Here is a 15,208-nt window from a genome sequence, read left to right on the forward strand (position 1 = left end):
CCGCCGGGAAGACTCTGCGAGGCCCCAGGGAGGGTCTGAAGTTAAGGCGGGGATTCCAGGGTGTTTTGTGGACCGGCCGCCGCTAGGCTTGGCTTGCGGCCGGCGGCCTCAGCCTGGCTAAAGAGGCGGTGCTTTCTGCGTGGCCCCGGAAGGACTTAAAGCGAAAGGCGGGAGAAGGAAGCCGCCGAGAGGCGGAGGAAGCCCGAGGGGGCGGTTGCGTGTAGACCGGACGCCCTCGGCCTAGTGAGCTCCCAGACACCGGCTCTCTCGCACCTGAGCCCGTCAGGCCCACTCCGCAGCCTCTCCTGCCTGCGCTTCCGGGACCCGTCTCGAGCGAGTGCGCCTGCGCGCCGGACACTGCGCGCGCCTCCTTGCTGTCCTCGCACCGGCCGGCGGTCGGACAGTTCCTGCCGCTCTTCCCTCCCGGCTTCTCGGTTAGGCAGCGCTCCGGCGTGCGGCATGTCCCGGCGGCGGCACAGCGACGAGAACGACGGTGAGTGCCATCGGCCCTGCCGCCGAGGCCGCGCCCAGGCGGGAGCCGAGGTCCCGGGGGCTCGAGGGAAGGGATGGGAAGCCCTCCCCCACCCCACCCCGGGAGCGTTCGGGGAGCCACGGAGTGAAGGAGGGTGGCACACCGGGAGTGTGGCCGAGCGACTTCTGGAAAGCCCTCGCTTCCCCCGACTCCAACTCCTTTAGTCGTCGGCCTGGTGGACCTCTCTAGTCTCTAAGGACTCTTCAGGATTTGGTCCTTAGAACCGTCCAGTAGGGAAGTATACCTGGGTCTGTGCGGCCGTCTCTTACGCACAGCGACAGGGACCACTAGTCTCAGTGGCTCTTTTTGACCCTCAAACTGCACCTGTAAAGGGCCCTCAGAAGGGAAAGAACAAAGCGGTGAGTGGAAGATCTGACGAATTGCAGTCTGAGCTCTGCTGTACCGGTCATGCGTTGGTCTGCCTTCTTTCAAACTGCAGGAAAAGAAATCTGTGTCTTATCCATACTCACGAGGTCACTAATAAGCAGATGCACGTTGTTACGTTAGATTTTGAACTGACTGCAAGCGCAGCGCATTTCCCTCGTGAAAGAGGAGTACTGGAAAACACACTGGAGAGCTCTTCGAGGTGTAGATCAGGGGTTCTCTATTCCATTTGGATCGTTGCGCTCCTAGGGATCGTGATATTGCCACCATAGAAACCAAGGATAATGTTGCTAGTTAAAAACAGGAAAAAGGTGCTTACCTTACAGAAATCAGCGGAGAACACACATCCACCAGGAAAGAAACTAAGTAATTCTATTATATTATAGTGTAGCGCTATTTAAAAAGAGTGTGGTGTATTGGTTAAGAGGCCAAATCAGAGGATTTAAGTTCAAAGCTAGACCCTACCATTACTTCATGATCTTGCCCAGGTTTTATCGCCTCTGTAAACCTTAGTCTGTAATATAGAAGTATATTACATACCTCTTCTCAGTTTGTGAGGGTTAAATGAGGTAATACATGTGACATATCTCATGATGATATATATACTTATTTATCATCAGTTAATGCTTAAGAGGTGACAACCTTTGTCAGGTGTCAACCATGTAAGAAAAAATATGGAAGAAAAATTTTAATTTAATTTTCTTCACTGACATTTTCCTCACCTTGAATCTTGGGGCCTTTAGGAATATGAGCAGAATCACATGTGTTTAGTTTCATTTGAAAAAAAGTTTTTTAATGTGGTTTTTTTTTTTTTTTTTTTTGAAAGAGAGAGAGCACGAGCGGGGGAGGGGCAGAGAGAGAATGAGACACAGAATCAGAAGCAGGCTCCAGGCTCCGAGCCATCAGTACAGAGCCTGACTTGGGGCTCAAACTCAGGAGCCTTGAGATCATGACCTGAGCTGAAGTCGGACGATTATTTGAGCCATCCAGATGCGCCTCATGTTTTGAGTTTTAACAACGAAACATCAGATTTCTGCTAGAGAATAGCTTGAGAGGATATTCTAATCCGGCCTTATCTGACACCTAAGGGTCCAGAGCTTTAGTATAATAAACACGGAGACACAGCCTGCAGTGGCTTGACACCAGTGAAAGCAAGTCCGGGTCTGTCATCAGGACACAGGTATTACTCCGCTACGTGCCTAGATTTTTTTGTCGTTGTTTAATACATGAGGCTTTTTGCATAACATACATACTGGGCACAGAAAATACAGCTTCCCTATGCTTGGAATTCGATTAATCAAAAACTAATGCTTGAAGTGATCGCTTGGGATTCAGGGAACTTTCAAGTCTTTTAAAGTTCTTCCCTCTTTCTTTGCTTTTCTCATACTTTCTTTTCTCCACTCTTCTCGCTTCTAGGGCACCTTAAAGGGAGAGAAAATGTTTCCAGAGGGCAACCTGGAGAATTGAATGTGAATATGTACAGAAACAACTTTTGCTTTTGTTATTGTGATGGTAGCATACTTTTCTTGGGAGTTAGTTTCTTTTAATACCAGATGGCCAGTAAATCATGGTCCATTCGGGTCTTGATGCAGGAACCTTAGAATAAATAATAGAAAGAAGTAACATGAGTTAATTAAACTTTATTCTGGTGAATAACTTAGTAGTAGGGGCAGTTCATAGTTCCTCTTGGATACTATACCGAATCTGAAACTTTTATGAATTGCCACAACTTGGGTAATGATCAGCTAGGGTTTACCCTAAACAGTGATCTGAATTTTTTAGTTAAGCTTCTACTGATTTTTTTAAAGATCTGAAATAGTAGATGCTTAAATGTTTGAGAAGACTATTTTAAAATAGGCTGAATTATAATAGTCCTGATTAAGTAGATATATCAGCATTTCTGGATTGTTGTCAGCTCTTATCAGTCACTGGGTGCCATGACTTTCCATGTGCTTGACGAGATACGATCGTTTATTCAACAAAAATTACCAGTGCCAAGCACTGTCCTAACTACTGGCATGCAGTAGTGGACAACATAAAGATGAAGCCTCATTTTCCAGACAGAACACAGTCAAATAAAATAGAATGTGTCAAATGGTGTCAAGTGCTACAGAGAAAAGTAAAAGCAGGAAAAGGGGGTAGAGACTGTTGTTGAGGTGGAGATGCTGTCTTATGTAGGTTGATCAGGTAAGGCCTCACTGAGAACGGCATCTGATCTGAAGACTTGCAGGAAGTAAGGGAGCAAACCAGATGGCTGTATGGGGAACCATGAGTGCAGAGGACTTAAGGCTGGACCATTCCTGTCATGTTCACAGAAAGCAAGGAGACCAGTGGTGCTGGAGCAGAGTTGGAGGAGTGAGGAGGGGCTGAGGGGGAGTTGTAGGAGCTAAGATAAGAGGTAGCAGAGGATCAGCTCATAAAGGGCAGTTTTAAAATTGTATCTCTTTGTTGAGGCTGGAGTGTCCAGGATCCAGGGAAACAAGTTAGGAGACTATACCAGTGAAGTTCAGCTGGAGTTCAGTTTATAAAGAAGGAAAGGGAAGTCCTAAATGGGAAATTAGTGTGTGTGGATACTGGTCCACTGCTAAATCTAACTCATTTCTTAGAATCTCTAAGAATGTCTCTGGAGCTTTGCAGTTATTACAGGATATGCATACAATAGCTGTTCAGTACATTGTTTATTTTGTTCTTCTAAGAAAGTATTTATATTATCCATAATCTTTGCCAAAAACCCATATTAACTCCCTTTTCAGCTACTTAGAATTAGGTCCTTGTCTTTTAGACTGTGACTGCTTTTTTAACTTCACTACAGAAAAAAAATATAATTAAAAGTGAAGGGATTTGTTACTCCAAGGAAGAGTGTAGTTTGTATACAGGCTGGTGATCACCTCTGCTTTAAAGCTGCAAGATCAAGGTACTCTACTTTTTTCCCTTTTACCTTGTTGGCTTTGCTACTTTACTTTCTCTTTTACAGGTAGGTCTTTGTTTTCCTGCTTGTGGTTTTTATAGTAAGTAAAGATACAAGATGTAGTACAGTGTATCCTTATAAAGTTAGGATCACCTTACAGGGAAAAAAATTACTGGTGTATGAAGATCCTGTCAAATGGGTTTTGGTTTTTTTTAGTTTTATTATTTTTTTTTTAATGTGTGTTTATTTTTTCTGAAGAAGAGAGACAGAGCGTGAGCCTGGGAGGGGCAGAGAGAAAGGGAGACGCAGAATCTGAAATGGGCTCTAGGCTCTGAGCTGTCAGTCAGCACAGAGCCCAATGCAGGGCTCGAACTCAGGATCCCTGAGATCATAACCTGAGCTGAAGTCGGATGCTTTACTGACTGAGCCACCACCCAGGCGCCCCTCAAATGGGTTTTAATAAAGACCTGCGTCTTTCTTCTATACTAGCCAAGGCTGTCAGAGTGAAGTGGCAATATGTAACTTGAATCTATATTGTAAAACTTCTACATAGTTACACTTAATATAAAATCTATTCTTGCTTTGGGAGCTACCATGGATATGTTTTCTTGGGGGTATATGAGAACATTCAGCTAATTCCTCAGATTTTATCCTTAATGAGGGTGCTTTATTCTGTGTACCCATGTTATCCTCTGAGTTCAATATCGTGGTACTGTCCATGAATTCAGATGTGTCTATAGTTTTACCACCCCCCACCTTCATATCCTCACATATCTCAGGTGAGAGTGGGGCATATCTTCTTAATATGTTCTGCCTCTTCCCATTCTCTAAACAAAACTTGTCCTTTGATATAGTCAAAATGGGAAGAGAGAAAATAGGAGTTGCAGTTCAGGGAGGACTATGTACTTGTATTTTCTAGTTTTTCTTCAGAAATCCTGCCTTCTCTCCCTACAGCATTATTTTCTCCTTTTCTAGGTTACCAGAGGGCCTGGGAATGTTGCTTTAAAGACGGGGGTATGATTCCAAATTAATTTGGGAACGAGCTAGCTGGATAGTTAATTTAGGGAGGATGTGGAAAGTGGGATGTGAGGTAAAGGGTTGGCAGAGTAGATGGGCTAGAAGGAAGGGAATGGTAGTTAAAAGTTTTAAAAAACAATCATAAAAACCAAAAAAAACTGCTCTTATTTGGCTAGTTTTTTAGCATCTGCATTTTCCCAACCTTACCAGAAATCTGGTTCTGAAGAACGTCATTAGTATATTTTGCTTTCTAGAACAGAGTTGCTCAGCATCAGCACTATTGACGTTTCAGGCTGGATTATTCTTTGTTGTTGGGAGTTGTCCTGTGCAATGTAATATGCTTAGCAGAATCCCTGGCTTCTACCCACTGGATGCCAGTAGCACTCCCCCAGTTGTGACAACTAAAAATGTCTCCAGAGATTTCCACGTGGCCCCTAGCGGGGACAAAATCTCACCCAGTTAAGAACCACAGCTCTAGAAGAAGGCTATTTTAGCATCCTGGCTGACAGCTTATATAAACATTGCATTGAAAATGCAGTTTTTTCAGTGAATAAATCATGGAAACAGAAGACCTTTTTGTGAAAGTTGGTGGTGGAAGCTTTATAGATCCTATGCATACTTGAGAATCGAGGTCACTGATTCCACTGTATCACACATGTCCACTTTACATGAGCAGATATCTCTGGATATCTCAGCTGTCACATTGCATGCGTGTTACTTTTTTTTTATGGCATTATCCTCTCAAAACTATGTTCATTTGTTATTTAAGCCAGATCATAATGATAACTAAGAAGTCGGGGGGTCAAAACACATAGTACTTTACCCTGTGGCCTTTTATAATATTTCCATCAGGTCCTATCTGGATAGTAATAGATTGGTTTTGTGCACCTTGAGTTCAGGTGGCGCCTGAAGATCATTTCAGTCATTGGAGAGACTTTTAACACCAAGCTTAGAGTAGTCAGGTACTGTGTTTTATGACAATCACTATATATTTCAAGCCAGATGTTACAATGTCAAGTAAGTGATTATGAGTTCTGTAAAAATGGCTCAGTTTTGGCTCTACAAGTCTGGAGAAGATTGAAGTTATATTTAACTTACTCCTGGTAACCCTATATCCAGATTTCCATTATTAATGCAGATCCCCAGCACTGTTACAGACCGTTGCTTCCTTGTCCACGTGCTGCCCTGATAATCTAATTGGTGGAAGTCAAAATTGAATTACGTTAGGAGACTGGCCAACGTTGTGTTTACCAACAACAACATGTTCTGTACTTAACACTATTCACTTCAAATTTTTAAGCCGTAGGTTATTCCACAAAAGGATACAAGGTATGCATATTAAGGTTTTAAGCAAAATGGTAAGAGATGTTTAACAGTAACAGTCTGAAAAATAGTCCAATGCCTAAGATTGATTTGTAGTTCGTTCAGCCTGAATTCTTCAGCAACCAAAAGGACACCTAGATGATTGGTAATGATTTCAATGTGGTAGATCTTTTTTTTTTTTTTTTTTAAAGATTCTGTGAATGATAACCAGTTTTTGAACGTAATAGAACAGTAGTTAAAAGTAGGAAATCATAAAACATATACTTTCCCCCACCAGTTATTTGATACAGTGCTCAGGACTTTTCTTTGAGTATGTGTCTGCTGATTGTAATTCCCATTATTTGGGACTATACCCTAATGCTACATGTTCTACAGAACCAAAGCTATTATTAATTACAGAGTTGAAAGCTCAAACACTTGTAAAACTAGTGAGGAATCCTAATGTCTTATGCTCCCTTTCCTATGTTTTGACATTTTCCTTTTTTTCCCTGGTCTTTCCAAACCATTCAACCTGGTTTTCATTATTAGAATAATGAGTACTACTGGCACTAAGAGGCTTTAGGACCAAGCAACTGAAAATCAGTGAACAGTTCAGTTTAAAGAGTGGGAGTAGCAGTACCTGAGTGGTCCAGAGAGTATTCTAACTACTGGTGGTTAGGATGTTGTAGGCACTGCTCCTGCCTATCACAGAAGTGGACAGGGCTGCTGCATTGCATAGCTCCATGGGGCACTGTTCACACAAAAGTGAACGTAACTAATGCCTCTTGCAGTTATTATAGTGTCCCTGGGTATGGAGGTCTTTGGTGATTCTAGCCCAGTCTGAAAAGTGGTGGGTCAGTTAAGATCTTGTCCTGTGTGTAAAAAGTAGGGTTTCTGGTAGGAGAGAGATTAGAGCATTAAAAAAGTTAAATTTGTGATACCGGACTCATCACGTCATGTTAATTTTTTTACATTGTTGAAACAGGGGGACAGCCTCACAAAAGGAGAAAGACCTCTGATGCAAATGAAACTGAAGATCATTTGGAATCTTTAATATGCAAAGTAGGAGAAAAGGTATGTGCAACATAGGCACAGACTGTGAGGGGCTTATGGTTGTAGTTGACTTTGTTCGACTGATTTCTGCAGCTGAAACTTGGTGATCTTAGTTTTAGGCAATCTATATCCCAAAATAAATGTATATTAAAACCCTTGGGGTACAGATAATTGATAGTTCAATGTAATTTTCATAGAATATGAATCTTGGAAGAGACCTTAAGGAAAAATCCTTTCAATTTATAAATGAAGAACCAAACAAGTCCTGGTTACTTGAGGTAATTTGCTGAGAGTCATATGTTAAGTGAATCAGTTACAGAGATAAAAGAGAACCGATAATGTCCTCACATTTCTAATTCTGCTACCTTAGACTGCTTGCTTTTAAATTTTCATTCATTTTCTTTTTATGGATTTCTAAGAACAGTAACTACCCCAATGGATTTATAGTAAACCTGTCATAGTGCCTTTTACAGATAAGACTTTAACTTTTATTATGATCACTCAGAAAATTTTAACTAATTGCCGAGTATTTAACAGATATTTAATATGCTGTCCTCTACAGAGTGCCTGCTCTCTGGAGAGCAACCTAGAAGGCTTGGCAGGTGTTTTAGAGGCTGATCTTCCTAACTACAAGAGCAAGATCTTAAGGCTTCTTTGTACAGTGTATGTATGCAAAAGATTTGTGAGTCCAGGTGATAATGTATTATCTACTCTTAAATGCTTTGGGAGTGTTCAGAAGATGTGTTTATATTCCATGTATTTCATTAGCTTTCCTTCTAATGGGAAACTTATACAAATGGAATGACCTTTGGTGAACCTTAGCGATAAAAAGGACAAAATTGAGCATTTTCCTTAACATTTTGTTTCTTGGAACCTTATTATCATTTGAGTTGACTGTTTTCACATTCAGAGATTTTCTTTTAAGCATGTACACTTAGATATATACAATATATAGAGTTTGGTTTATATATTAAAGTGGTAGTACTAAACAAATTTGGGAACTGGTCACTTGAGTGATAGTCCTTTTCAGAAGACTGAAGAAGTTTTGAAGCTATTAATGGACATACTCTTTCTTCGACTTAGGTTTGCTAGAACAAATATTATTTAATCTGTGAGTAAATTAAAATGGGAAAAGTGTTATATAGAATCATGAAACAGTCTCTCCCAGTGATGGAATTAATCCAGACTTTCTCATCTCTCAGATGGACCTTGATCACTATGAATTATATGCTCTGCAAAGAAGTAGTTATGACTTTTGGATAAAAGGGGTCTTTGTACTGTACATGAAGTTATAAATCATGAGGTATTTTAAAATTTCAAATATGAAGGTGACTTGTAAGTTACTATTTCAAATATTCTAATTAAATAATGCTGCAGCTCATTTTTGAATTTTAAAAATGTACACGCGGGGCGCCTGGGTGGCGCAGTCGGTTAAGCGTCCGACTTCAGCCAGGTCACGATCTCGCGGTCCGTGAGTTCGAGCCCCGCGTCAGGCTATGGGCTGATGGCTCAGAGCCTGGAGCCTGTTTCTGATTCTGTGTCTCCCTCTCTCTCTGCCCCTCCCCCGTTCATGCTCTGTCTCTCTCTGTCCCAAAAAAAATAAATAAATGTTGAAAAAAAAAAATTTAAAAAAAAAAAAAAAAAAAATGTACACGCAAATCAAAGTTACCAGTGGATTTCATTTTAACCTCATAAAGTACAAATAATTTGGGTTATAGTTTTTAAAAGAAATCCAGTTTATATTCAGGAAGACCTGTCCTTAGACTAAGAAATGACTAAGACAAATTAAAGTGCCTTCTGTTTTGGAAGCATTTTTTAGAATGGAGTAGATTTATGTTTAAACTGTGATGGAAACCATGGTTTTGGGGGTGGCGAGGAAGGTTACTATCAGTGCGAGTGTTTTTTGTTTTTTGTTTTTTGTTTTTTGTTTTTTATCTAAATTGTCCCTTACACTCTGCTAGGCGCCTTGGGAAAACACAAACTGTGTATGAGAATTTGATCATGAGCTCCTTCCTGTTTGCTTTTCTTTTTTGAGATAATTTTAAAGGCTACCTAAATTAGGAAGCAACATTTGCTTTCTCCAAAGGTTTTTTACTGTAATCCTCTTCCTTGCTTTTCAAATAACTGTAATGAAAATTAGCACACTTGGAGTAAGCAATCTGGGTTGTAAAGAAATTTTACTGTGTCCAAGTACCATGTTGACATTCAGCAATTTAACTGACAGGAACTTAGCTGAAAGTGGTGTTAGTTCTGAATATTTTCTAAGCAACTAGAATAGTGTTTCCGGAAGTAGAATTTTGGTCCTGTGACATTTGGTTAGCTAAGTTTAGAAATAGTGAGTGTTTCATCTCTCCCTTAATGATTCTGCGTTAAAGAAACTTGCTTCACCCAGCATTCACCAGATGTTTTACCATGGAAACATTTTCTGTAGGATTGCTTTTAGAGTCCACTAAATACATTGGAAGATAAACTGGTCTAGCATTAGTTACATTTATATTAGTTTGGTAAGTTTATAATTAAAATGTTTTACTTTCTTAAATCTTGGATTAACAAACCAGAGTTGAAATGAAAAATTGCAGGCATCATGTCTGCAACTCCTCTCCATATTTATGCCTTTTCTGAAGTAGTTTTAAAAACACAGCTCAAAGTTAATAAAATGATAAAAAATTTGCATAATGTGGAATTGAGCACCGTAACATAATGCTGTCGTTTTGGGGTTTTCTTGTTGTACTGGATTCTCAAATCAGTGCACGTCTGTTACCTGAGAAGCTGACAATTTATACAACATTAGTTGGACTGCTGAATGCCAGGAATTACAACTTCGGTGGAGAGTTTGTAGAAGCTATGATTCGTCAACTTAAAGAATCATTGAAAGCAAACAATTACAATGAAGCTGTATATCTGGTAAGTTACTTTTTTAGTATATTACGACTCAGTGTTGGGATGGAGGGAGGAGGTGAGCTACAAGCAAGGAATTTATCCCTTCTCCTGAAATACAGTTCCTGCTCACCACAGTAGCTGCTCTTGTGAAACCATTCTCACTAAAGGTACCACAGAGCTCGTTACCAAGTCGGGTGACTTCTTTTCACTCTGAATCCTGGTTGACATTCCTGTAAGCTCGTGCTGCTTTACGGTCCTTTCTTGTCTGGGTTTCTGCACCACCTCCTGCCGCCACCTACTGTCTATACCTCTGTCTCCTTCTACTGGGTCATCTTCCTTTATGCTTTACATTTTGTGTTTCTCGGGATTCTGTCCTCATTTCACTTTTTTTTTTTTTTTAACGTTTATTTATTTTTGAGACAGAGACAGAGTATGAACAGGGGAGGGTCAGAGAGAGAGGGAGACACAGAATCTGAAACAGCCTCCAGGCTCTGAGCTGTCAGCACAGAGCCCGATGCGGGGCTCGAACTCACGGACCATGAGATCATGACCTGAGCCGAAGTTGGACGCTTAACCGACTGAGCCACCCAGGCACCCCTTCACTTTTCTTTAAACACACCTCTTGAAGCATTCTCATTCTCTTTTATAGCTTTGTAAACCATCTTTATTTTGGTGACACCACCCTCTTCCTGACAAGTTGGTGATCTGTGTGTCCTGCTTCAGCCTTTCTTTTGAGCTCTGGCCTCGTGTTCCAAATACTACCTGGATAGCCCTGAGGTATCTTGCCTGGAAGTGCCTAAATTAATGCATCATTCTGTCTTCAGCCCACGCACAGTGTCTGCTGTCTACTGCATAATGCATCTAGGGATGAGCATTAATGTTGGTCTTCCCTTTGCCCCCTCATCCTGTAAGCAGCCCCCAAGTCCCATCATTTCTGCCTCCTAAATTTTTGTCTCATCTGTCCCTTTTCCTTTATCTGTAGGGCATCTGGCATAGTTCACGCCTTCCTTCTCATACCATTTTTTTTCTTTTTTTTTCTTTGTTTTTTTTTTTTAAGTCAGCTCTATGCCCAGTGCAGGGCTTGAACTCATGACTCTAAGATCCAAAGTCTCATGCCTTACCAACTGAGCCAGCCAGGCACCCTCTTCCTCTTCATGTCTTAAAACAGCCTCTTAACTGATCCTTTTGAAGTTAGATTCTCTACCTTTTTCACTGTATCTTCAGGGTCACCAGAGTAGTCTTTCTGTAACTCTCCCTGCTTATGCTGGTTATGGATTACAAACCTCAGTTCCTTCCCATTCTCCACAGTGGAAGGTCCTAAACACCTGTGCACAAGGTGGTTCATTGGGTTAGGAAAAGTAAATATTTATCTTAAATGGAAATGGAATTAATAAGCTTTAATAATATGTAATACATAGATTGACAGTGGGCCAGTATATATTATATATATCATGTGGAATATTTACATTACATATAGTTATGTTGGAAGCATGTGATCAAGTTCTTTAACTGAGTGTACACTACCAAAAAAGGTAGACACCAATCAGGCTGTGAGATTAAGTCCAGACTCCATAGCCTGACCTTTTCTGGTTGCCCCAATCTGTTTCTCTATCCTTGCCTCCCATACACCCTCCAGCTATATCACAATTACTTGCAGATCACTGAATACATCTTTTTGAACCCTTCTGCCTAGAATACTCTTGTTGCTCTCCAGTTGAGGTATACTTCAATCATCCATTACGGCCAAGCCTAAATGTTACCCCTTCTATGATGCTCCCCCCCCCCCCCCCACCCCATCACTGTTCCTAGAGCACTTATTTACCTTTTAGTATAGGAGTTGTGCCTTCGGATTGACATTATGCTCATCCCACTAGACTGTGAGCTCCCACACGACAGGGACTTTAAGAGTGCTTAGCAGTGGCATACAAAGGACACCCAACAAATATTTGTTTAGAAATTTTCATTTCTATAGTCCAGTGAAAATTTTTTCACGGAGAACAGAAAAGATTATAAGTTGAGGTAGCTATATTACAGTCTAGGTTCTTAGTGTAGCATGGAGTGGAAACCTATAAATGCACATTCCTGTCCATAATGTTTTTGCCACAAAAGCAGCCATAGACATCATATATGAGAGTACGGTGTTCCATTCAAGTTTATTTGTGGACACTGAAATTTAATTTCATATAAGTTGCATGAATCATAAAATATTCTTTTAGATTTTTTTTCAAGCATTTAAATAATGAAAAACTATTCTTAGTTCCAGGCTGTGCACACGAAAAAAGGACAGCAGGCTGTATTTGACCTTGAAGTTTAGCTTTTCAGACATGTGGTTTCAATCATCACAAGATTGCTTATTTTGTGATTATATTACATTTAGATTTAATAGAAATTGTTTTCCCTAACAGGTCCGTTTTTTATCTGATCTTGTGAATTGTCATGTCATTGCTGCCCCATCCATGGTTGCTATGTTTGAAAATTTTGTAAGTGTAACTCAGGAAGAAGATGTACCTCAGGTAAGAAAACCTGAATCTTGTCTGTATAGTACTAGGAATTTTTCACTGGTAACCCTTTAGTAATAAAAACTAAAAGATACCGGTAGGTGATTACACGTTCTTAATATCTAGAAGTTAAGTCAACTGCCATAGTGATTGGTTCTCATGACATCTGTATGTTAATTTAAATGACTGTGTCTAATAAAACTAACACAGAAATGCTCTGATTGAGCCAGGTGTCTTACCTAAGCCCTATTAAATAGCCTCTGTAGGATTTCATTCAAAATGAGTACAATAAGAATGAATATTAACCAGCACATATTTTAAGTTTGCCTTTTTAAAAATTCTTCAGGTGCGGCGGGATTGGTATGTGTATGCATTTCTGTCCTCTTTGCCCTGGGTTGGAAAGGAGTTGTATGAAAAGAAAGACGCAGAGATGGACCGCATCTTTGCCAACACTGAAAGCTATCTTAAGTAAGAGCACCTCTTAAAGTTCTTACTGATGTGATGTGTTATATTTTATCTGTTAGTAATAACCATGTCAGTTCCATTTCTCAAAAGATAACCTGTAGAGTTCCCTATGGCTTTCTCTAAGTAATCTCATTCCCTTACTGTTGTAATTTACTGAGACCTCAGAATAAACAAATACGTTTGCTTACTTTGCTGGTGCAAGGGGTTTGGTAACATAGCTCCTTTTAAGCTGCCTTTGTGTATGTTGGCAAAGGCATAAAATATCTTAACATTAGTGGTTCTCAAAACTTAGTGTGCATTAGAATCACCCATGATACTTAAATGTGCTCCAACCTAACGTTCAGACCTGCTGAATCACAATATCTGAGAGGTTTATTAGCACATACAATGTATTTATTTCATGTAAGTTAATCCTATACCAAATCCTTAAAACAGTGGCTCTTAACTTTCACCCAGCCCACATTTCTTGAGAAATAGGATACATTTCAGTTAAAAGTCTCATTCTTGGGCCCCTGGGTGGTTCAGTCAGTTAGGCATCCAACTCACAGTTCATGAGTTCAAGCCCTTCATTGGGCTGCACTCTGACAGCATGGAGCCAACTTGGGATTCATTCTCTTTCTCTCTCTCCCTCTCCGCCCCCCCACCCCTCCCCTACTCCCTCTCTCAAAATAAACTTAAAAAAAAAAAGGCCTCGTATCCTCCTATTACCCACTTATTCCAAGTGGATGTAAAAACTTGATTTGTCTTATTAGGTATAATACTAACAATAGGCGTTGTTCATAAATTTAGGCTTAATTACCCAGCAGCGTGATAACGGTTTTGTGTCCCCTTAAGTTTTTTCAGAATAATTTTGGCTTTTGGCTTTTGGCTTTTGGTTTTTTAATTTTTTGTCACATTCATTTACTTTTGAGAGAGAGGAAGAGACAGAGGCGTGAGCAGGGGAGGGGCAGAGAGAGGGAGACACAGAATCCGAAGCAAGCTCTGGGCTCTGAGCTGTCAGCACAGAGCGCGACACGGTTCTCGAACTCACCATGAGGTCATGACCTGAGCCGAGTCGGATACCCAACCGACTGAGCTACCCAGGCGCCCCAGAATAATTTTAAGTTTCATTTTCTATCTGTTAATAGGTAATTGACAGTTAAAAAAAACTAAAATAAACGTAAAGATAAAATATGCTTTGTTGTTATATTAACCTACTTTTTTTTTTTTTTTTTTTTTTTTAATTTCTGAGACAGATCATAAGCAGGGGAGGGACAGAGAGAGAGGGAGAGAGGGAGATCATAAGCAGGGGAGGGACAGAATCAGAAGCAGGCTCCAGGCTCTGAGCTGTCAGCACAGAGCCCGATGCGGAGCTCGAACTCACGGACCATGAGATCATGACCTGAGCTGAAGTCGGTCGCTCAACCGACTGAGCCGCCCAGGCACCCCTATATTAACCTACTTTTAAGTGATAAATTTTTTAAATGTTTTTATATTTTTGAAAGTTGTAGTGGCTTTCTTTTTAACGTAGATGTTTGCTGGGGCACCTGGCTGGCTCAGTCAGTAGAGCCTGCAACTCTTGATCTTGAGGTTGTAAGTTCAAGCCCCACATTGGATATAGAGATTACTTTTCAAAACAATAAAATTTTTAAAATAAGTAAATAAAATATAGGTGTTTGCAAAAGAATAAAAATGAAAGAATATGAATATCCTAGCGTTTGAGTGCATGTCCTTCCCCTTTTTTATACAAATAGTAGTCCAGTCTACACACACTGTTTTCAACTTGCTTTTTTTTTTTTTATTCCACCTAATATAACTTGGATTTGTTGCATAAAAGTGTATAGCTCTATGTCCTTCTTTTTAACAGCTGTATAATATTCCACTCTTTTAATGTACCATAATTTTTTTGGTCTCTTATTGGTAGACATTTAGGTTATTTCCAGTCTTTTGCTATTATAAATGTTTCAGTGAATATCCTTATATATGTCTGTGTGTACATGTACAAATATATTTGTGGGAGGGGGTGAATTCTTAGAACTGACAGTGCCTTAACAATTTTAATTTTGGTAGATTTAGTCAAATTGCCTTCCAAAGAGATTATACTCTTTTGTATCTCCTCTAAAAAGATTGTATCAGTTAGTCCCTCTACCAGCAAGGTCTGAAAGTTCAATCTGCCCACATTTTGACAAT

At 40.2% G+C, this 15,208-nt stretch overlaps 1 protein-coding gene across 3 annotated transcripts in view; it reads left to right on the top strand.

The window, feature by feature from the left end:
- The first annotated feature begins 386 nt into the window (after nucleotides 1-386).
- NCBP1 (nuclear cap binding protein subunit 1) overlaps nucleotides 387-15,208 on the top strand; it is a 38,283-nt gene continuing 23,461 nt past the window's right edge. The window contains exons 1-6 of one of the 3 annotated variants that reach the window (XM_045468403.1): nucleotides 387-493; nucleotides 7,129-7,217; nucleotides 7,759-7,859; nucleotides 9,944-10,100; nucleotides 12,482-12,589; nucleotides 12,921-13,042. In XM_045468403.1, coding sequence (XP_045324359.1) covers nucleotides 460-493; nucleotides 7,129-7,217; nucleotides 7,759-7,859; nucleotides 9,944-10,100; nucleotides 12,482-12,589; nucleotides 12,921-13,042 — 611 coding nt within the window. In that variant the 5' untranslated portion in view covers nucleotides 387-459. Of the gene's footprint in view, nucleotides 494-7,128; nucleotides 7,218-7,758; nucleotides 7,889-9,943; nucleotides 10,101-12,481; nucleotides 12,590-12,920; nucleotides 13,043-15,208 lie in introns of those variants that run through there. The other 2 variants (XM_045468404.1, XM_045468405.1) reach the window with 2 other exon arrangements.

This window comes from Leopardus geoffroyi, chromosome D4 (genome assembly GCF_018350155.1).
Source record: "Leopardus geoffroyi isolate Oge1 chromosome D4, O.geoffroyi_Oge1_pat1.0, whole genome shotgun sequence".
Taxonomy (NCBI): domain Eukaryota; kingdom Metazoa; phylum Chordata; class Mammalia; order Carnivora; family Felidae; genus Leopardus; species Leopardus geoffroyi.